Source organism: Neodiprion virginianus, chromosome 4 (genome assembly GCF_021901495.1).
Source record: "Neodiprion virginianus isolate iyNeoVirg1 chromosome 4, iyNeoVirg1.1, whole genome shotgun sequence".
Lineage (NCBI taxonomy): Eukaryota > Metazoa > Arthropoda > Insecta > Hymenoptera > Diprionidae > Neodiprion > Neodiprion virginianus.
The window spans coordinates 15,834,881-15,857,781 of record NC_060880.1 but is presented as its reverse complement, the minus strand read 5'-3'; the positions used below and the strand labels follow the sequence as shown (position 1 = coordinate 15,857,781).

Genomic DNA, 22,901 nt, shown 5'->3' with positions numbered 1-22,901 from the left:
GATGTTGAACATTTAAGCAATATTTACAAACCTCTAATCTCCGCCCACACAACAAATATTGTTTAACCTTAACTACATACAAAAAATTATTTTGTCCCCATTTACAGTCCTTTCTACATAACTTTTCTTACAAAATATTTATTGTTTTTCTGTATAATTGTTTATAATAGGTTCACCTTCACTCTGGATTACGTTGTTTTCTCCCATCAGTCGTTATTCACCTGTTGACTCAATTGGTTCAACCAACAATATTTCGTTAGACATGTAGAACTTAATTATAAAGAGCCTACCTCCACTTCATTGACACCTGTGAATTAATTTCATTGCTAAAACTACCTTCTTCAACAACCTTTTAACACAATGACATACTGACTGTGAAGAAACATAGTTCTTTAATCTTTTTAATTAATGACTACCAACTTTTAACTCCCACATATAAAATAACTTGAAGATTGACATAGTCTACCGTCACTCAAAAGAACACTGTTTCCACCAATTGTAATTGTGAATTCGACTACATCTTAGTCCACATTCAAAAGGTAAATAACACTAAAAAACATCCTTATCTCAATTAATCATAAGGTTCTTACTATCAACAATATTTAATAGCTCTAAGAGTATTACATCTACAATATTTATGTCTGATTACTTCTAGTACCATTATTTATATTATAAAATTCTTTTTGTTATTTTTGACAGTTTTTAAAAAAATAAATTGTTCTGAGGAGGGCCCATATCCGGGTCGAAACGTTAACTAAAAATACGTTTTCTTAATTGACCGATCACCAAGACTCTATAATATATAATCAAAAATAGACCATGCCAAACTTTTACTTTCAACCATTTCTTAAAATAAATTATTCAAGTTATGTTGAGAAAACCATAGCTTTTTGCATCTGAAAAAGTTCACATAAATGATCAAAGCCGATAATGTTAAGATGGTTGGTTGGCGGAAATCAGTACTGTGTATCAATTTCATTACGAGACAGTCGTACATCGAATATCGATCAATTTATTGTATTCATCAGATACGAAAATTTCTGAGATCATGTAAGAATAGAAAATACTGGAATTATGAACAAATTTTTGAAAACGAATCTTCTTAAAATGTAAGGTGAATCGAGATTCCAGTTCTTTCTATTTCTTTCAGAGGGACTTAAATATAAATTCAATTTCAGCACGAAATCGACAATCTCAACGATCCAGAGTTTAAGAAAAACGCGAATTGGCTGCAAATGCTGACGGCGTTGATCGAGGATCACCAGGATTACGAGGGCAAGGAAGCGAAGGTTCAGTTGAACGATTGGATGCGAGAAAGGGATAATCTACGCAACGATATCAAACGCGTATTCAACCAACAGTTTGGTTCAGTCTTTAGGACGTACCATAATCCGACCTACTTTTCTAGGCGTCTCTTTCGTTTCGCGGACATCTACATGAGCAACATTACCAACCTCTTAAACTATTCGACCACTCACACCTTTTACCCGAGGAGAGGAGTCATGCCCCATGAATACACTAACTATTTCGTATAAACCGTGCGCAAACCGAGCCAAAACCATCATGCGGTATAAAATATGCGTTACGAAATTGATCTCGAAATATTTGGGACGAACGCATCGTATTTTATTCTTTCCCAAAAAAAGAAAAAAAAAGATAATCAAAATTCAAACGTATTGAGAAAACAGAAAGAAAATAAGCATCTTAGTTTCCTTCCTTTCAGATTACAATTTAAGATCGACCTCACACTATTAATACGCTTAAATTTATCCGTAAGAAGTTGACGAAATTTAATAGTTTTTACAAATACAATTTTCCTTAATTGTAGTTTATTTTTCCCCAGTAGTAGAAACGTTGCGTGAAATTCAAATCCTGTGGGGAAATTCAATAGCTTATTTCGTAGCGCTACAGTTTGTTCAAGTTTATCGATAGAAATACCTAGGAATGTCAAGATTTACTTTTACGTTGAAAATGTTGCCAAAGCTTAAGTTGAGTTATAGCTTATTATGATTAAGAACTAATTGAATGATCGATCGATTTATATAATAAGTTGACGCTACGTTTGTCTGAAACGAATCGTACTCTTATCGTTGGACGTTTGCAAGTACAAATAGATATGTAATGCCCCCGAGTAACATCGGGATATCTCAATCAATCTGACCGAATAGATAATTACAATTGATAGATATAAACGTACGAGTATTAGCAATGATCGGATAAAATATTCGTCAGATATTAATTTATTTAGCTAGAATTTACCATGGGTAATAAAAAATGATAAAAATTTTATTTGTGATGCGCGAAGTGAACGATGTTTCCGGATATTAACTGAAATCGCAGTATCTGATTTTCGATTTATTCATAAAAAAGTAACATTACACACGTATTGTAATTACAAATGAAGGCACGCGAAGTTAAGGATAATAACTTGGAGTTCCAGACATTTTTCTATCGGTTGTCAGACTATTACCGGTTTCTAGAGTCTGTTGACATCTTGTCATTATTACATCAATGCCAAAATTTGAGTTTAGTAATAATTATGAACAATATGAAATTAAAAAATTACAATACTGCGTTCTTTTCCGTGTCTCGATATCATCATTTGGCTTGAATAGTTGCGTATCTCATGCCAAATTTCAAACGTAAGATAACCGTTACTCGTAGATACTTAAAAAATGTTGAAACGAGTCATTATGCATGTTACATACGTACTATAAGAAAAATTACGACATACCTAATCGAATACAAAATGTGTTTGTGTGCAACGTGTCTTCTATATCAAACGCACGAGTACAAGTTGTATATTCAGTTCAGACCACATTCGGTTTTTGATAATACTTTGCAACTCTAAATATTTATCAGAGTTTTCAGTTTGCGGAATCTATTTTTATTGTGACTAAATTGTGCGGGAGTCTGAGCCGAATAACCAGATTGTATCCTTGTGAAATCCTTACCTAATCACTATAGGTACTATGTACATATAATAAAATGTAACCACCACCGCGGGATAAGTTTTATCGTCGGAACACTGCCTGGGATGAATAACAATCCGAATGATGAGATTAATTACGTAGGTTCTGTTTTTTTTTTTATGTCAATTATAGCTTTATTTTATTATAAATTAATTTCAGCATGAAGTCAATTAATTGTTTAATCAGAGCGTAGTAAGCGGTCTGGGTGATGTTTAATAACTATCAGAAACAATTCAAATGAAGCGTATTAATAATACAATAATTCAGTCTCGTTAACGTGTCGTGAAAATTTGAACAATCTTTATTGTGAATGTTCGGCAGATTTAAACTCCCATACCGTTGTCACTGGGAGATCTGATATCATCGATCTTCAATATCATCTTCACTAATTGCGTGGCAAGTAAGATTTGCTGCTGCTTACTCTTCAAAGATTCGATGACGTTTTGGACTTTCATGTCTGAAAAATAAAAAAAAGAACTTTAATTTTAAAGATTTCAGTTTGTTAAAAACGGATTTGTTTACATAGAAAAAAAAAGCGACCAAGCAAACACAGAAGGTACATTTTCAACAAAATACACCTACCGGTTGTGCCAACGTTCATGCAATCGATTCCAAGACTAGAGTTTGATTCGCTCAACTGGCGCGCCTTGGCTTCAGCAAGAGCATCGACAGGAGAAAGTCCTGCGTTTTCTGCCAATGCCATGGGGATGGCCTCGAGCGCATCAGCAAATGCACGGAATGCATACTGCTCAAGGGTGCTGATCTTGTCGGCATGAGCGGCGCATGCCAATGCACAGGAAACTTCGGCTGCTCCACCTCCATAAACTATTCTTCCATCCGTTACGAGATTGCGCACAGCACAAAGTGCATCGTGGATTGAACGTTTCGCTTCCTCAATAATCTGTTGACAGTAATAAATGTGCTTACGGAGTACAGTGTGCTTTAATGAAAGGGACAATGATCAAAAACTATATTAAGCGTCGACGATTTCTTTCGGGCTAGAATGAATGCTGCAACTAAACTTAATCAATATTTTATAAAGAAAATTTTATAACACAATTCGATATGCAATGAATTTTTTTTTATCATCAATCAAATGCTTATATGCAAACTGTGCTATTTTTTTTTGCAAGGTGTCTGGCCAGTTAGACGCATTGAATGACATCGCTGAAATTCTCCTTGCCATATTTTTTAACAAGACTATTTTTATAAATTAGGCGTCTGATCGTAATGTGAAAAAAAAAATGCATACTTACCATTTTATTGCCTCCACGAATGAAAATGGTTACTGCTCGTGAGTTTTTGCATTCCTCAATGACGAGCATGCGGTCCTTTGTGGTTCCAAAAGTCAACTCTCTGACCACACCCGCGTATCCCAATTTATCAGGAGTCAATTCTTCGAATCGAGGAACGATACGACCGCCGGTAGCGATGGCAATCAACTGAGGATTGAATAATCAGCATTATAAAAATTCTTTCTTTTTTGACAATATCTATGATTACGATTCACTACACACTAGATGTTCCACTGGTGCTTATGTGCTCTGACTCAATCTTAACGGCTGTGTGTTTTATTTCATTTTAACAAACCAACAATCAATATGAATTCGTGGGAGTTACGTGTTGCGAACGCAGTGTGTTTCGGTTTTTGTCTTTATTGTTTTTTTTTTTGTTCTATTTATTCATCAATTACCAACACGCATTTATGTAATTGGAAGTGTCATCTCATACGAGATATTTAAATAAAATTGTTTTGAGGAGGGCCCCCACCAGGGCCGAAACGTTAACACGATAAAAAGTGTTTTGAGTTGTGACCTTCATATCCAAAAATAACATTAATCATCTATGATTACAGTTAATTAATGAAGAAAGTGAAAAAACCCTCAGCTCTCATAATCATTGATCATTAGGGCCACTGCAACAGATACGTCCCAAGTCGACTTTGTGCTCAAATAAAGAAGCCCACAATAGGTTCGAAAAATTAAGTATATACATTTTCGAATGAATTAGAGGACTCATAATTAAGAGAACCAGACGCTTGGTTTCGCAATGCTACCCCCTTCTATTGCGCTTTCACATCATTGGGTTGTTTATAAATGGTACCGAATGCTCAGAATTTCGAATTTTGGTAACATGATGGATGATGCATGACAGTCTTCACTTACCTTTGTGAAAAAATTCATGTGAATAAATTAACGATACGTATGTCACACTTTTTGGATTAAATTGACCGAGTAGATTCAATACTTCAAAATTGAATAAATTTCACCGACACTTTTATCGAATTTCTAGATGCCGCAGAATAAAATAAACTTATAAGCACCTCGATTTCGGGACCACCGACCCACCGAACAGCGGGCAGGTGTTCCTGGAGGAGAAGGTGATTGGCTTCATCGTCAAATCCCCACTGGCAAATAGCGAGCGTTGCCCCGGCTTGTTTGACTTGAGATACCATTTGAGTGAATTTTTCACGTTCATATTCTCGTAATGCTCTGTAGTCCTCTACAGAAGTCACGTCAAGCTTATGTTTAGTTTTCGGTTTTGGCGGCTCAAATGGACAAGTGAGAATTGCCAATTTCACATTCTCCAACCTCTGTAACACATCGAGTGTGGAAACAGTGTTATACTCACCGTTTCTAACGATTTTAATAAAAATTTACACTATTCTGCAACCAGATTGTTCAATAACATCACATAGGATGTTGATCTCAATTGAAATTTTAACTGTATAAACTGTATTTTTAAAATGCTTATTGCAAAATCGATACAGCATTTGAGTTTTTCAATTACTCAAATACACGAGAATCAAACATGCTGATAATATGGCAAGGTGTCTGGTCAGGCAGTGCATTGAAGAAACTGCTGAAATTCTCCTTGCAGATATATCAATACAACAATTCAAACTAATAGTGCAAAAGTTTAGAAGGTGAAATTTTTACGATGCAAAAGCAGACGCTTTTGTAAGTCAATTTCGAATGATTAGAATTAGTGTAACTTGTTCCTTAAATTAACATATGAATTTCATAATCACGAACTCTGTAAATGCGATTACTCGTAGGATCTTGAATGGGGAAGAAAAAGAAAAAAACGACAAAAAAATCGATCAATAAAAGGTGATAGTAATTACCTTAGGCATTTGAGGATGACTGAAGTCTTTGTCTACAACAACGCCACGAACTAACATTGTGTCTTCAAGGCGTCCTCCAACTTTACCCTCTAGTTTGATTAATTCAAAATTGACGTCTCGTGTCTCCAAATCAGCGACAGCCATCACTGCATTCACAGCAATCTCCGCCATTTGTCGGTGACACTTGTTGATGCTGTAATAATAATGAATAAAAAATTAACGAAATACAACACTGGATGTTTGGAAGAATTTGACATGTAATATTGACAAGTTGACGCAATATTATCTCAACTTGCACTCACATTTTGGATCCAAGAGTAGTCATGGCAGTCTTGATTAGAGGTTCCAAGTCTTTGAGGTTGACTGGGAAAGCCTCCGCAATAGTGTCTAAATGTTTGTTCGCACATTGGGCTGCAAGCTCGAAACCATCAGCTATTCGGATTGGGTGAATTCCTTTGTCTAAGAGCTGTTCAGCTTGTTCCATTAGCGCGCCAGCCAATACTGAGGTAAGAGAAGTGACAAAATTTGCGACAATATTACGATACAGTGAAGCTGAAGTTTGTGACATTGTATTTGTAAGAAAAATCGTCTTTGTGACTTGGGAATCGTTTTAAATTCAGTAAAGCACAATAATAAAGTATATATGTACTCACGCATCATATTGTGAAAATTGAAATGCTCAAATTATTCCAAAATTTGAAAATAGCGAGTTTGCTTTAGTTAAATTGCCCAAAACAGACAAATTTACATAATGGCATGAATACAGATGTGAGACACATATCAGTGCGTGCTGCCAATTAAGAACAGCTGCCCAATGGTTCAGAGTCTCAGATCGATGAAACTTAATGTTGCATGGTTTTTGTATTGTTTACATATGAGTTTCTCGAGACAATCGAGATTCACACGTCTCAACATGCTTCATCGCAGTGTAGAAAGTTCTTTAGATGCGTATATATTCATACCTAACAGCTAGAGAAGTGGGTGAATTATAGAAATTTGCATCGGATCTTGATAAAAAATTACTGAATTCTGTTGGAGTTTGTTTTATTCCACGGTATGTAGTTTGACGTTTGATTACATATTTTTTTCTGACAATAATTTGATTCAAAGCAAACATAATATGTATAAAAGAAACTCGATCAATATACTTTTGAATAAAACAAACCCAATCGAATTGAAGAATAGATGTTTGAAATTCACCCGCTATTCAACCATTTACTCGTATATACTTTGTTAATTTACAATCCTTGATTCCAATTCATTGTTACTGAAATTGCCTTGTATTCCTTTTGTTTGTAATTTTCAACTAATATCATCATACCAATTTTTTTTTTCTTATTATTCCTCACTTTTGCATCCTATATGTCATTTTTAATGTTTTATGATTTAAATGTAGATTTGATGTTCTTACCAACAACACCAGTTGTGCCATCGCCTATCTCATCATCCTGCGATTGAGAAAGCTGCACCATCAACTTGGCGATTTCATGATCTACGTCCATGTTTTTCAAGATCGTAGCTCCATCATTGGTTACTGTTACATCACCATCGGAACTAACTAACATCTTGTCCAAACCTTTGGGACCCAAAGATGTTTTCAAAGTATTGGCAATACTCCGAGCTGCCAAGATATGCGACTAGAGAAGAGAGAACGAAATTCAGTTATTTTGATATATCATGAGAATCAGTCAACTGCATAATTACACACAAGTACTAGCAACGTACATTTAATTTTAAACTACAACTCCAATGTAAATATACCAATGTATAAGCTTGATCCCTGTACTTATGTTAGATTACAAATCTTCTGTAGAATTGTATCAAGTTTTCACCCTCAAAAATGTATTACAGGTTCTCTTATAACTTATTATTAACTTAACTATTCACGGTTTGCAACAAGATTTTATTGTAGAATGAAAGTTTTTACAGCACTTCGGGTTTATGATATCAACACAATAAAATATTGAAACAGAAATCACTGTTTTGAAATTTTAGGTGGAATTTACAAATGTAGAATTCCAAGAATACCGATATATGTCTTACTTTAGTAGAATTTACTATGATCTATTGAACTCCGGACAATCTTAAAATCGCAATATAACATTGATTCCTGGAAATGCATAAATGTTGCATTAATCTTACAAGCTCAGACCGCAGTAGTTTAACGAATACTGCGAAAATACTATTTCCCATCTTTCTCTCATTTAATATAATTAATCAAGTTTACTACCAACCACTCAAAAAATGTTTTAAGATGGCAGAAAACATTTCTTCAATGATGTTTAAACTGTTATGTAAAACAATATTACTTGTGTTCGCATCTAAAACTTTTGAAATTTTCACAACCTTGTTCTATCTGTTATGCTTGAGTAACAATGAGTTACAAAACATACAATGAATACATAGTCATCGAAAAAATACTACCAATAATAATGCATTGTGATGAAGTACAATAACACAATTTTTAAATCATGTGAATCTGTTAGAATATTAATACAGATTGTAAGTCAACTAGCTTGTAAGAAACACATCAGTAAGCGTGGTCCATTAATCGAATCACTCAATGGTTCAGTTTCTCATATTTTATTTTATCTTGCACACTTTATTAAAAATCACAGGCAAATTTCAAATAAAAATTTTCCTGTGTCTCAAGGTGCGTAACTGAAAGATAAAATTTGGATTCAAGTAACATGTTTCAAGAAAAACAAAGTCAAAATATACAGATGGACTGGCTCTTCCGCTGTCCTTTGAGTTGAATCTCAAGTCGGACGTGGTAAAAAGAAAGTATTTTCAAGCATTACCGTTACTTCACCCATGGAGATGACAAGAAAGTTTTTTTCCAGTAAGGTACTTACTGAAGTTGCAAAAATGTGAAAAGGGTTGTCTATAATTGAATTCTGACAGGAAATAAAAAGTAAGCATAAGATGCAACTGTAATACCGACGTACGTATTATGCAGCAATGTCTATAGTCGACTGAACGAATGAGGGGGGAACAGGCATAGAAATTCCTTATATGGTTATAAGACAGAAGCTGTGATTGGATTCATTGTTAAAATGCCAATCATATTTAGCGATAAATTCATAATCGCTGTGAAATTGACGGTTTGCAGCTCACATGAGGGTGTTAAATGAACAACATAATCCCAAAGTTCGAAGTAAAATAAAATATCACGAATGCGCGAGGCTCTACCGGTTTACGAACACGTGACGCGAACAAAATTGCAAAGCCACCACGCGATCAGCACTTTGGTGAAATTAAGTAAATTATTGTGCACGAAATAATGCAATTTATCTGAATTAATAAATGGAATAGTTATAATCAGTGTGATCAGGAACTTATAACAGAAAATGTAATCAATGGAAATTATAAAACATGTGCATGCCTCACCTTAATCGCATCATTGCCGGTCAAGCGACTCTGCTTGTCTTGATCACGCAAGATAATGAAGGGTCTTCCGTACTCATCGAACGCGATAGAACCAGGAAAAGACATGTTTCGAATGAAAGTAGTTCAAATTCGGTGATGTATGAAAAAAAGTAAACTCTGGCGATCGAACCTCACTGCAGACGTGCGGCCATTTTATCACTCACTGCCGAGCGTCTTCTTCCTTCCAGAGTGTTCCACGGTGTGCTCATAAAGTAGAACAGAGTGACCTCAAGGGCTGGCCACAATGAACGCAGATGTTTTTTCGAACACTTCAACAAGCACACCAACCTACAGGTGCTCGGGTAGGTTTCTCTCTGTACTAGAGTAGAGTGTAATCAACTTTTGCCACATTGCAGCTATAAATACTCCTAGACAAATTGTTTCGTATGTTATTTCGTATAAACTACTTCAACGCGCATACCCGTCAGAGGTAGGAATAAAGATCTTTGACTTCAATCGGAAAGTTTATACTCCAGATAAATGGCATTTATCTTCTCGTTTCAGTAGCTGCGTTGATATTCCAAAAAATAAATCGGTCACTAGTTGGTTTTACAAGGTTGTTGCACTTGACCACGTAGTAGACACCAGGGGGAGCTCACTCTTTACCCCCACTCTAAGCAATTTTGGCAGGCTGCAGGAGTAGGGCGCGACAAGTTACGAAAACAAAATTCTACTAGAAGTGAATATTTTAGAGTGGTAGAACTGCTAATAATAATAATGTGCACATGTGCAGCCGGAAAATAATATTCCGCCATTCTTGTATCCTATGTTAGAAGACCGTGTTGAGATCCTATGTTACAGTTACTCTGAATTTTTTTTCATACGAACACTTTTCGAAAAACAATTCAGCTTCTCTACTTAACGTAGATACTTCACTTACGGCTAGCTGAAACAGCGTTCCGGAATTTCAAAAATCCTGCGATGAATTTTGTAATACACTATTTCGACGTGATTTTTCGAGCGAAATCGAATGAGTGCAGTTCGAATAGGCTGCAAACAACGGATCAAAAGTTACAGCTGAAAAACAAAAGATTTCCTTCGTCATATCGCTGCTGTTGATGACACGCTCTTTTCGCTGCGTTTTCTGAGTTCCTGGGGGTCCAATTAGTCAGGAAAGGACCATACAAATAGAATCTGAGACGAAAAATTTTTAGCTCCACAAATCTCTCTATCTAATAAAAAAGTTTCAAACAAATGAACGTAGAAAAAGATTATAATAACAATAGTAAAAAAAGATTATAATAACAATAGTAAAAAAAGATTATAATAACAATAGTATACGCATGAAGTTGGCGGTGGGGTGAGATCCAGAAAACAAAACAAAAAGCATCTAGCAAACCCTTTGACAGCTGTCATCGGCTGTTTATGACAGTCTTTGACAAATATCTTTATAGGTATCTGTTTCTGACGCGCAAAAAATGAACATGCAAACGAAAATTATCAAGATGATTCCCGACAGGAATTGTCTTTTACGCGCGTTGGCGTATTGTGTATACGGCACTCAAGATCGACACGCAGAGGTGAGACTGAGTATCGTTTCAAATATAGTGGATAATTGGTCTACATTTGCAGGTTTTATTACAGGTAATGAGTCAAACGGTGCTGTGATTAGGTCACCTGGTTATTACAAATCACATATGAATAAAAATGCAATATATGCAGCTGCGGATATTTATAAGATATGTTTAATCGTGTATCGCGAAGAACAAATTCATCCACACCGAATCGGATCACAAAATGAAACACAATTCTCGCTACTCTTCACCGGCGACGGAGACAGTGGACACTTTGATGTCTTGCAGAACCAAAATAAAATTCAGATAGTGAGTAATAAGTATGAAAAGTAACAATCAAATAATAGTAAATCTAAATATATCACCAAACAGTCAAAAGGACAGCCAGGATTTACGATGACAATGGAAAAAGGAGGAGTTTCAAGCAGCAGACAAGGCGATGAAGATGGTGGATGGTCGGAAGTATCACAAAAGAAAGAGGAAAATAAAATTGTAAGTGCGAAGAACCAAATAAGCCATAGAATAATATCCATCAAATATTCGTATAACCAGGAAAGAGGACGACCAGGATCGATGTTGACCACAAGAGAAAGAGGTGTTTTGCGGAATGAACATCAACGCAAATATAGAGAAAAAAATAATATAAACAAGGTGATTTTGGAGAATAACCGGCAGAGCGGCAGTAAAAATAATTCAACGAAGGGTGTCGAAGAATTAGAAGAATCGATTGCGATGATTGATTCGGAAAATAAATCGAGAGGACGACCAACCAATGTGATGGACATAGAAGAGCGAAAAATTAAACGACGGGAACAGCAGCGAAAATATAGGGAAGCGAACAAAAAATATCATACTGGCTTTTCAACCAACGAACAGAAAGGAGGAGTTTCAACCAGCAGACAAGGCGATGAAGATGGTGGATGGTCGGAAGTATCACAAAGGAAAAAGGAAAATAAAATTTTAAGTGCGAAGAACCAAATAAGCCAGAGAATAATAATAAACAAATATTCCTATAACCAGGCAAGAGGACGACCATGATTGATGTTGACCACAAGAGAAAGAGGTGTTTTACGGAGTGAACAGCAACATAAATACAGAGAAAAAAATAATGTAAAGAAGGTGATTTTGGAGAATAACGGGCAGAGCGGTAGCAAAAATAATTCAGCAAGTCAAGGAGATAGATAGATATCAATAGAGAAGGAACACCAATTTTCAACCAACGAATGGAAGCTTAGATTGATGAAAAAAAGAAAAGTAAGCACAGAAGGAATTGAAGTGGACAGCAAGTGTAGGACCTGTCATTAAATCAACATGAAGGAATTCGCCTGTCTACTAGACAATGCGTAAGGAAATAGTGAGGCGCGCGAAGCGCGCAGGGGCGAAGCCCCTAGTGAAGAAAAAAATAAGGTAAAAGGATGGAATGAATGCAAGGAATACGAATAAGAAATGAACACCAATTCGAATTACAAAGAAGAAACTTGATTTCGATGATCCCGGGGTAGTTTAGCTTAGCTACCCCGGCAAGGACAGCCCACGCGGCTACACCAATTTTGTGTCATTTGTTATTTATTTTCATGTATTCTAGATCTGCGGGTGTAGTAACCACGTTGGTTTCCCAACGCGTCAACCACCCTGGGTACAAAACTCAATCATGAGGCCCCGGGAAGGCCAGCGCAAGAATCCTCAATCGGCTCTACCCAGTTTCACTCTCGCATCTAATTACTCGATCACAAGTACATTAGAAATACGATCCAACGTCATTTAATAATAAAATGGATCGTTAGGAGCCTCGATGCATCGAGTTGATAGTCCCACGTTCACACAGTTCACTGAATCACTTTCGCACACATAACGAGCTATTGCCAACAAAACTCACGTGTTTTCTCTTCCGAGTTCCGACTAATACTGATCTGGTTTTGAATTCTTCGTCAAATTTTCATCTCGCTCGCTCTCGCGGGAATTTTGAGAACTTTGGACTGTACTGTCTTGTTGACCACTCGCCGTAGTGTGCGTGAGATTAGCGTACTTGGATTCATTCACACACACATCGTAGTATTATAATACATTCTGTCCCTTTACTAATCTCTAGCTGATCTATAGCGGTCGTTCACCCCCTCGCCTTACCATACCTCTCTGTTATTACATATGGTTTCAAGTAATGCTCGTCCAAATTGTAGTGTTATTGAGTACACTTCTTGATTTTTCACACGTTCTCAGGTTGTGATAGCGTTAAACATTGGACTCTAACTTAATAATCATATGAGGCAATAATGGTCTGTGGCAATGGCCGATTAGGTACGTAATTATAGGTCATAAAGCACTAGTTACAGCTGTTGTTTTCTATCTACGTATTAGTATGCGTCGCCAACAGTAACCTAAATCAATTTTTTCACGAATTTTGGTTATCTCCCACGAAAATGGATTCCGGAAGTGTTCCAAATCGAAACAACACCGGTTCAAACAATAAATCGCAGTCCAAGTATCACGTGCGATATTGCTTTTGGATTTTGGCGTATAGCTGCATCGCGGGTTACTCTTGGCGGTTCAATCCGCAAAGGGCTTGCGATTGGACCACCCAGTATTCACGGGTGGCGTTCATGGATTGCGCGGTATCGCGAGTTCAGTGGATTTTAAATATTTTGTGAAACCAACAGCGACTTCACATATTTTTTGACCCATTCGCTAATTTCCTTCATATTATCAAATGTCAATCAATACTTTTTCCTCACATAACTATCGCTAATTCCATGGAAGAATTATCAGGGTAAATTTGGAGTTCAACCTATGTCACGATGATTTTGGAGGCAGACGAGGAGAATCGCGACTTTGTTACCGTGTACAAAAAAGACTACCACCCGAAGAGAGGAAGGCGACCTCCACCGCGTCTGCAACCACCTGAGTACCCTTATCCCCTGAACCCGCTAAATGGCCCCTTCAAGGAACATCTTTATACCGCGAGGAAAAATGCCAATCTAGAATCCCCTGAGCGATCAGAAGATGTCAAAGCAAATTTGGACAGAGTAAGCTATTGATAAGTCAGAGTGCGTTTACTACGCACACGTAAAATCATCGCAACCACATTTCGACCCCGCATTACACACACTTACTCAGTCTGTCAAGCCTGCACGTAAATCATTGATATATCGATGGCGGGTCTAAATTATCAGCTACTAGCGGTTACAAATGGCTTGCGCGTCTCCCATACGGCAATTTTACTCATATCATTTGAACACTTTATAGGTGAAACGCATGCATCCGATGTTAAGAAAAGTATTACCGGAACAAACTCCGAACGAGAATTTGATCGAGCAGCGGGCTAAAATACTTTTAAAATCCGTATACCAAGTAGACTACTCAAGAGATTTAGGTAAAAGATGTTCGTGGATATCATATTTTCACACAGCTCTCTTCGCTCATGACGGATAATCCCCACCTACCTTTCCATATCATAATTTTTCAGACAACTACTTATCATTGACTGCTAAACGTACCGGGGGTGACAGACCCCGCGTTGCCTTGCCAGAAGGTTGGGTGATACCAGAAACGATTCACAAAATATCTTACAGAAACCCCTGTGAATTTGCGGGTCCAAACTTACTTTCAAGACTAACCAAAAAAGAAAAGCCGAAAGACAATTTGGAGCCGAAAGAAGAAGAGCGGCAGATACTCGGAGTCAGGTGAATGGAAATAATTACCTCAAAGTAATAAGTGGATCTTGATATTGATAATGATACACAATTATACAATTGCAATAACAATTTCTAATCTTTTAACAGAACCGGCGATTCGATTTACGGTGCGACGATCAGCGCCCTCGGGGAAAGGATAATCGAAAATCATATTTATGGAATGCCGCTTCCTTTAGATCCTCCCGTGCCGCACGTTAAGGGACCCGACAGCACTCGTTCCGACTGTTCGATCACTTTAACGAACCGAAAATATCCCAATTTCTCCGACGTGTTCTAATCATCACCAAACTCGATCTATTCACGTGTACAGCTAGTGGAAATAAACAAGTTATTGTTATCACGAGGCTGATCTTTTATCTATGAGTTATCGACTTGAATATTTACAAATTGTTAATGTCAGTCGGTAATCACGGAAGTTGTTTGTACCAACGCCGTGAGGAGTTCCACAATCCGTCACAATCTGATTTAAAGCGGTCGACAGTCTGTATTATTACATAGCTAACGCCACTGACGAAATTCGCTAGCCTCGCAGAAGTCGCAGAATACGTTTTGACGTTTCATTTTTGTTTATGTTTCCTCATTGTCATTCGGTCCGATACTAAGTCGCCGCCCATTGAATAGGGGCGTAATTATCACCACAGTTTTATTAGAGATCATACAAGATGCCTAACATATCCAGCATAACGCATTATCCTCTCAAGGTAAATATTATACCTGGTCCTAATATTAAAAACATCACTCGTTCTTTGTAATAATTGTACCTGTTACTGTACGATTGTTGAGAAATAGTAAAACGAAATACGCAGTTGTTTCACATCGTCGTCATTTTATGTATGTGTTGCCAATTTATCCGTATTACATTTGTACTTTCAGGTCATCTTTGCTGTGCATTTATTCTTCGTTACATGGTAAGGGGATATAAAAAAAAAACAATGTCTTATTTTAGCTTGTCACCTTCCTGTTCATATCTTAGTTTCGTTATGTGGCTTCATGAAAAATACCGATGAAAAAATACCCATCCAAATTCATGTGAGCTGAGAAATTGCTCACTAAAGAATTCACCTAATGTTTTGGAGGACTTCCTGGCTTGAAACTATTTCTTAGACAAGTTAAATGTAAAATTCAGTTTATATAATTAATCAATTGTGTAGGGGACTGCAAGGATATCTGTTCCCTGTATCGATGATGTTTTACAATCTACTATTCTTCATCTGCCTTCTGTGGGCAATACATAATTTAGAGTCAGACGAACCTATACAGTTTGTAAGTATGAATCTCTGTGTGCGATAAAGAAATTGAAAAATTCCAATACAGTCATCTTAAAATATATGTCTGAGAAACATTGTATCTCATAAATGAATAGTATTTCATACTGTCAGAAACTAATGTAAAGACACTTCTGAAATGACTTTTTGTTCCAGGCACTGTTCATTAATGTATTGTCGATATTCTTCGACATAATTACTCTCTCGATGCACTTCCCCGACTCTAGTAAGTTGCCGAAAATATTGAAAAGAACAGAAACAAAAAGATCTAAATGAATATTAAGCTCGATACTAACAAACTAATTCGTGCAGAGTAATGATGTAAAAAAAAAAGTAATTTCCCCTATAAACCCTGCCCGAGCAGAAGATGTTTCAATATGATCGCAACACCTTATAGGTGCATGGGTCAAATTTTGTGCAGCCATGATGATCATCAATTTGATTATACGAGTCCTGTCTAGCTATTCCCTACTTCAGATTGGTCAAGCCAGAGGAGGCACTCTCTCAACTATGTTTGCAAGTAATCCAGCCATGGGTAAGCGGCCCACTCCTGTCGTTTCTATTACAGCTTAAGGATTTATACAGAGAAATTTACTGTATGTATACAAATACCTAGAAAATTTCCACCGAGTACCAATTATCAATCGACAATTAATTGGTATGCATTTGATTTTTGTTTCATTAGGTTTTGGAAGGCAGGAGTACGAAGATATGTCACAGCCGGTACCCAACAATGCTGATTTTGCATGAGGAATTTAAAAATAAAAATACATATTTGAACATATAAAACATGCTGCGACCAATTTTTTATATGAATCGAATGCAACGTTAGACTGTTGCACATATATTTGATGAAAGCACCTCAGATTGTTTGTCACTATTTCAATATAATCGATTCGAATGTCTTATACCAAATACCAGTTATATAATGTCGAATATTTGTCGATAAAATTTATTATAGCACACGTATGTGTGTGATATAGTGTCTATGGTATATGCATGTAAGACTGTAAAAGACTATATCTGTATATACAGGAAGATTTTGTATTTTAGTAACGAATAATTTCAAAAAACAAAATAAAAATGATTAACGTGAATAACTTACATTCATATCTGAATCAACTGACGGAAAATGATGATCTAATTATACTGTAATTAATCCCTTCTTTTCTATTATTCATTTGTACGTTACAGGCAGTGAAAAAACAAACATATTCTGATCATGTACTTCTTGTAGTATGTAATTTGTAATAATAAATAAATAGACGGGGATAATGTACTACTTCGTATAATGATAATGTGTCTAATAGTGTATTGTAATACTTAAATTGATTAAGAACCTCAGATCTCTTTAAGAATTAATTAAAGCTACTCGCAATCCGTCTATATATCGTTTGTAGTCACTGTTAACATTTTGGGTCAATAAAAATCTAATGACAACCAAGTAAAATATATGAATAACTTTTCATCCTAGAGTCCATGAGAACCCGTCCATGATAAAATAGACTCTGTGGTTCAATTTTTTTCCCCAGATCAAAGGCGTCGATCATCGAATGGGGAAGCAACGACAAGAGGCTTGTGCAGTTTTACATATTTTTTTTATTGGCCCACGACCAGCCCTTACAAAAAATTTTCTCTTCTCTTTTACATTTAAACTTAACTTTTCTTCATTTTTGTTATTTATTTTTCTTTAATTACTTAAATATCACTTAAGGTAAGTTAAACTATACACGATAGTCCAAGCCTACAAATAAAATAATTGTATCACATAAAGGTTGAATCGTAATTTTTTTTTCTATCTCGTCCAACAATGATCATTATGTGATATAACAATAAAAATAATCTTTGTGCTAAACACCGATATTTTAAATGATAATTTGATGGTACAATTTGAAGACATTAGTTGCATTTCATCAGTACTTAATTTGGCTGTACGTTATTTTCCAGATTTTCAATTCATTCAGGAGCTTCAACTATTTACTATTTGAACAAAAATTTGCATAACTTCGTTTCGATGATTTTCAATCCATAGCTGGCACACATTACCAGAATAACACAGTTAGCACACTGGGGGCGTTAAAGACCCCAACCACTACAATGCATATCATGAGTAAACAACTGGTTATTTTAATTAGCAGAAATGACCAGAGAGTTTTCAATCTATCTTTCAAACGATAGTCCGGGTCATTTTGAGAAAAAAATGTGTAATTCCAAAAAAATTTTAAAGTTTTACCCAATACACTTAAGGTATACCGTTTCAAGTAAATAAATCGTTTGATAGTCGTTGCTGATAAAAAGGTGTTTATTTTGAAAATTGAAACGATATGGTTTAGTAAAAGTCATGATGCACTTTTGCCTCAAACTAAGAGTAGAAGATGCCAAGGCTAAAATCGGAACTAAATTGGGTGGGGTCATCTCGTATCCTGGTGTCCCAGCTAACGGTTAACATCACTTCATACACAAGTGACAAAAAAATTGTACGAAATGAAAATTAAAGACAGAAAAAATTACTAAAATATAATAAAATTGACACAAATCAATTACAAAGTATTTAGATTCTCTGGTCACTTTTAATCAGTTGATACAGAAATACAATAGGATTCTCATCATCATACTTTTTGCTAATTTTTTTTTTTCCATTGCATATGGTTTCTTTTTTTCTAAACCTCCTCTTTAAAGCCTCTACAAATGTAGACTATGTCAAAGATGTTAAGTTTCAATTGTTTAATTTAAATCAAATTGCATCCATAAACTTGTAGCAGTAGGTGGGTTTACTATTAATTCCCTCTAATTTCCATAGACATTCTCATCGCTGTACGCTATGTAGAGAAAGAAATCCTCTTCATGGTGCTCCTAAAAATTTAAATGGTACGATGTAGTATAATATATGCATCTCAACATGGTAAGTAAATTGCATAACAGTGCAAGTTTGAATAAAAAATTTTATTCATATATATTATATTAAAAATTTAGGCCTTTATTTGAAAGTTGAAATCTAGAGTTTTGCCGGCCAATTTACCTGGTAGAGAGCCCCCATTGTTGCACTGGTAGGTGGAATGACGTTGTTGACAAAGAAGAAGAGGGCATCCTCGGGACGCAGGTGAATACGCTTGCGAATCAGGAAGTAAAACTGTCCGACTGTCAAGTCGGAAGGTACAAGGTACTTCTTTTTATCAAGGTCACCGATTCTCGCCTTGGGAGCTTTCTCAACGATAACCTAGTTCCAACGAACAGAAGATGTCTGTATAGAAAATTAGCATTCGCGTAGAGCTGTACAGTAATGTCTGATCTACGATTTCGTTCAAAAACAACAAAAAACATTCACGGCTCTCTTTGTCAGGAAAAATCTCGCAAAGAATAAATAAGTAATAGGCAGAAAGAATAGTTCAATTGCAGATAACTTCAAGACAAAATTAACGTGAATAGTGCATGACCAGCTTGTTGTTTTAAACATTCATCGGGGTTCGAAGCTTGCGCAATAGTATATTTGGTATGTATACAGGAAACTTAGACAAAAATAAATGTAGAAAAAAGTAAATCCAAGCTGGTAAATGTGACATATTTGCACACGGTTAGTGATTTTTGGCACAAAGGATTACACTATTATACCAGCCTGCAAATACACTAAATTGCACGGTTCCATAAACCTAACGTAATTATACATATTCCGTGAAAGCACTACTAGCAGGATATTAGAATGTTAAGTTGCACCATTAGGAAACTAGTTTAATATACACAGTTGTTATGTTCGTACTAAGCCCCGTTTTATCTTATCAGAGATCATACGAATTAATATTGTGGTTAAAAATCGCATTGTTTATCCACGCATTGAATAATATTCTCTAGTTAACTGCAAGAGGAACAATATTATCAGAGCTCTGGAAAATGACGCAATTGATTTTTGTCGCTCTTTTCCACGAATTTTCTTCATTTTCTACTACTTTCTTTTTGCTCTAAAAAAGCATCGGAATAATTACGTAGGTCGCAAGCGAGGCAATGAATACAAAATGACGAAACTGAAATCTGCAGGCATTGTGCCGCATACAACATTGCGCGTAATTTCAACACTGTAATCGATAGTAGATATTCAGAATGAAAAGTTGGTATTACACAAAGAATTCGGCGGTGGTTGAAAGATATTGTTCAAAAACTAGAAGAGACTAGAGAGAGTAAGAAAAAACAAAGAGAAATGACGCTGAAAAATGCTAACTGTTCCAAAAATACGACGCAGAATAGCATCTCAGCGAATGTATACCCAAGGCATCGACCTTGGACATCGTGTGTATCTGGCATCAGACGGATTGCATAAATGGCAAGCAAAACGCGACGTCCCAACAAAGAATAGATATAATAACCAGCAGACGGTAGTCAGTGTGAGGAGTAGACGCGATCGTTGGAAAATAAATCCGCGTCATTATGGCCCGCAAGTTACGTTGCCGTAGTTGGGTTCGCAACTTCTTTTTACGTAACGGTGACAAATGTCTTTCCTTGGTTAGCAGCTGACTATATTGAAAGTAACGTATAGACACGTTGAAACTCAATGTAGGTAGATACCAGGTTCTTCACTTGAGACAGAAATTTACTTTCATGAAACTTACGGGAACACGGTCAGGATATTTTCGCCTGATTTTCTCGCCCTCCGCCTTCCTTTTCTCGAATGGATGCTCCTCCTTGTATTGAAACTTCATTTTTCAATTTTATTGATACAAACAAAAATACTTTTCCCGATAGATTTCGAATGGAGACGACTAAAACTGCTTTTACGACTGGACCACTAACTGTCACAACAATTGCCGTGCGTCAACTGAACGCTGAACGCCGCTCGGACTGGACTGCGACTTTACTGCGCGGCGTAAAATAGTCCTCCCCCTCTATCACCCAAGTCGTGAAATCGATAAGAATCCTATTTATCTTACGTGAGTGTAAATAGACCATTAGTGAAAATGAAATATTAACTATATTTAGAATAAATTTCACTATTCTTTATGGGTCTCTGTTTATAAAGCGTTCAGGTTATGAAGGAACGAAGGATGTATTACTGCGCCGTTACGCGATGACGAATGACGTTGCAACATTCTCGTTCTGTACTCGGACGTAGAAACGCCATTCGCTGCTTAACTAGATTCGATGAATATGGAAAATGATTTTAGCCACGTTTCGCTAATTTCAATTCAACACACCGGTATCACTGGCTAGCCAATGTAACGGGTCAGATATTCAGTTGGAGGATAGACGAGTCTCTTGGATATCAGAACAAGCTATAGGTCGACTTGCATATTAACGGCATTTATTATTTGAACAATATTTATGTACAGATGTTGGTAAAGACCGTCAATAAGCGCAAATAGATGTAAACAATTTCGTTTATTCGGCATCATCCTCGTCGTCATCTTCTTGGCTGTTTATCTGGAAGTACCTCAGTTCATAGGTATCCTTGTCTTTTGAGACGACACGAAGCCAGTCACGCAATTTATTCTTCTTAAGGTACTTCTTAGTCAAGTATTTCAAGTACCTGAAAAAAAACGTTTCCAAATTAGTGCAAATATCGGTATCTGAACTGAGTTCAGTCTAAGGAGCGGTAAATAATCGTTTGTAGTAGTATCTAACGATAAAATAGAGGAGAATTATTCATATGCCATAAGTGCCACATCTATTGTGCAAATGCACTTTTCTGTAGCAATAGATGAGGCACATTCAAACCATGAAATACATGGCGGTAACACACCTTTTGGAGAATGGAACATCACTGTTAACAGAGAGTTTCATCTTGTTGCGCTCCAAATTTACATTGTTTCCAAAGTTTCCAGTTTTGCCATTAACCTTGATTCGCTCGTGAAGATACTTCTCCTGCAATTATAGAAATAATGATACCAGGTTTGCTCACGAGACACTACATACGTAAAATTTCGAAGCATCTGTGACCAAGAGCGCAGTGTTTGCAATGTATACTGAATTGCACGATGCCCAGATTTCTTCCAGTCGTTGCGGCTAATCTAACTTGAGTAAAAGTGTATGAATTACAGTTTCTATGGTCAGGCATAAAGCAATACAACTGCGTTGACGGGTATATACAAGAAAGATAACGGAACAAATGTTACAGTTATTGTTCATAGCTTGAGAAGGAGTTAAGATCCGAGGTTTCAGAGGTTAGGATCGAGCAGTACTAAGGTAAGTCACAGAGCATCAAACAAGTGAACAGTACACAAGGGGTAAAAGTAATACAACTTACGAAGTTGGCAACATCCATGATGTTGTCTTCGACAGGGTGAGTGCAGTCGATTGTAAACTTTAGAGACACCTTCTTCTTCTTTTGGCCCTTGCCACGCAGGTTCTGCTTTTTCGCAGCTTGCCCTGGGGCCTTCTTCGGTACAACCTGTAAAACACAATTTTTGATTACTTGAGATTAATGAGGGAAGTGGTGTGCCGTTAAAACCCGAGAATATCCTACAAGAAAACTGAAAGCATGGTGCAGGCGACCAGATGCGTGTGATGACGGATCGACACCGGATCAGTTCCGTGATAGGATCCGATTTTATTTCAGGAATCGTCGGAGATTCTTTACACCACAAATGAAGATACATCAACATCAGTGTCTCTCCCTTATATTTTATATTTATTTTTAATTAACACTCAACTTATCATACATAATACGTAATTTCGCAATGGATCAAAAACTTACCGGAGCCATGTTTACGTCTCTACGGAGAGTGAAAGAAGCACCACAGAAGCACGCGGCCGTAAATAGCTGCGGCGCCACCGTCAGCCGAAACTATGCGAAGCTAGAGAGGAAACACGAGTGCAGAATTTGGCCAGTTGAACCACGCACAGAGAGACCCGAAATCAAAGAAAAGCCTCAAGCGCGGCGTATCCTGCGTCGCCTCCGTCAACGGTAACACCTGTAAAAA

General features: G+C 36.6%; 4 protein-coding genes and 1 long non-coding RNA gene across 6 annotated transcripts; 2 read left to right on the top strand and 3 right to left on the bottom strand.

Annotated features, from left to right (window-relative positions):
• Positions 1-226: 226 nt before the first annotated feature.
• On the top strand, positions 227-2,708 carry LOC124303160 (uncharacterized). The gene is made up of 2 exons (XR_006907852.1): positions 227-539; positions 1,179-2,708. It is a non-coding gene; the product is annotated as an uncharacterized LOC124303160 (long non-coding RNA).
• On the bottom strand, positions 2,343-9,726 carry LOC124303154 (T-complex protein 1 subunit epsilon-like). Its single transcript, XM_046760035.1, has 8 exons — positions 9,490-9,726; positions 7,511-7,736; positions 6,402-6,600; positions 6,100-6,292; positions 5,296-5,565; positions 4,229-4,414; positions 3,555-3,873; positions 2,343-3,429 (listed from the first exon to the last, which is right to left on the bottom strand). The coding sequence occupies exons 1-8, from the start codon at positions 9,592-9,594 to the stop codon at positions 3,296-3,298; spliced, it is 1,632 nt and encodes a 543-aa protein (XP_046615991.1). The 5' UTR covers positions 9,595-9,726; the 3' UTR covers positions 2,343-3,295.
• A 5,505-nt stretch (positions 9,727-15,231) lies between these two features.
• On the top strand, positions 15,232-18,456 carry LOC124303156 (uncharacterized). 2 transcript variants are annotated; one of them, XM_046760038.1, is made up of 6 exons: positions 15,232-15,432; positions 15,605-15,639; positions 15,883-15,994; positions 16,153-16,222; positions 16,394-16,592; positions 16,682-18,456. In XM_046760038.1, exons 1-5 carry the CDS (start codon positions 15,394-15,396, stop codon positions 16,567-16,569), a joined length of 432 nt encoding a protein of 143 aa, XP_046615994.1. In that variant the 5' UTR covers positions 15,232-15,393; the 3' UTR covers positions 16,570-16,592; positions 16,682-18,456. The 2 variants fall into 2 exon arrangements, with proteins under 2 accessions (XP_046615994.1, XP_046615993.1); XM_046760037.1 differs by having other exon boundaries at positions 15,234-15,432; positions 16,394-16,531.
• A 177-nt stretch (positions 18,457-18,633) lies between these two features.
• Positions 18,634-20,812, bottom strand: LOC124303159 (gamma-aminobutyric acid receptor-associated protein). Its single transcript, XM_046760045.1, has 3 exons — positions 20,595-20,812; positions 19,016-19,213; positions 18,634-18,849 (listed from the first exon to the last, which is right to left on the bottom strand). Exons 1-3 carry the CDS (start codon positions 20,682-20,684, stop codon positions 18,784-18,786), a joined length of 354 nt encoding a protein of 117 aa, XP_046616001.1. The 5' UTR covers positions 20,685-20,812; the 3' UTR covers positions 18,634-18,783.
• A 449-nt stretch (positions 20,813-21,261) lies between these two features.
• LOC124303158 (60S ribosomal protein L22-like) lies at positions 21,262-22,801 on the bottom strand. Its single transcript, XM_046760044.1, has 4 exons — positions 22,676-22,801; positions 22,226-22,369; positions 21,722-21,843; positions 21,262-21,508 (listed from the first exon to the last, which is right to left on the bottom strand). Exons 1-4 carry the CDS (start codon positions 22,682-22,684, stop codon positions 21,361-21,363), a joined length of 423 nt encoding a protein of 140 aa, XP_046616000.1. The 5' UTR covers positions 22,685-22,801; the 3' UTR covers positions 21,262-21,360.
• Between the last annotated feature and the right edge of the window lie 100 nt (positions 22,802-22,901).

Bases quoted from the DNA above. Each gene is read 5' to 3' on its own strand.
- LOC124303154 (XM_046760035.1), bottom strand. From the start codon at position 9,594: ATGTCTTTTCCTGGTTCTATCGCGTTCGATGAGTACGGAAGACCCTTC. The intron at 6,601-7,510 runs GTAAGAACATCA...CTCTTACCTCAG, and splicing joins TGGCACAACTGGTGTTGTTG to TATTGGCTGGCGCGCTAATG. The intron at 4,415-5,295 runs GTGCTTATAAGT...TTCAATCCTCAG, and splicing joins TCGGTGGTCCCGAAATCGAG to TTGATTGCCATCGCTACCGG.
- LOC124303156 (XM_046760037.1), top strand. From the start codon at position 15,394: ATGCCTAACATATCCAGCATAACGCATTATCCTCTCAAG. The intron at 15,433-15,604 runs GTAAATATTATA...TTGTACTTTCAG, and splicing joins TAACGCATTATCCTCTCAAG to GTCATCTTTGCTGTGCATTT. The intron at 15,640-15,882 runs GTAAGGGGATAT...TCAATTGTGTAG, and splicing joins CATTTATTCTTCGTTACATG to GGGACTGCAAGGATATCTGT.
- LOC124303159 (XM_046760045.1), bottom strand. From the start codon at position 20,684: ATGAAGTTTCAATACAAGGAGGAGCATCCATTCGAGAAAAGGAAGGCG. The intron at 19,214-20,594 runs GTAAGTTTCATG...CGTTGGAACTAG, and splicing joins AATATCCTGACCGTGTTCCC to GTTATCGTTGAGAAAGCTCC. The intron at 18,850-19,015 runs GTAAATTGGCCG...TTAAATTTTTAG, and splicing joins CAATGGGGGCTCTCTACCAG to GAGCACCATGAAGAGGATTT.
- LOC124303158 (XM_046760044.1), bottom strand. The intron at 21,844-22,225 runs GTAAGTTGTATT...CTATAATTGCAG, and splicing joins TCATGGATGTTGCCAACTTC to GAGAAGTATCTTCACGAGCG. The intron at 21,509-21,721 runs GTGTGTTACCGC...GTTTTTTTTCAG, and splicing joins GATGTTCCATTCTCCAAAAG to GTACTTGAAATACTTGACTA.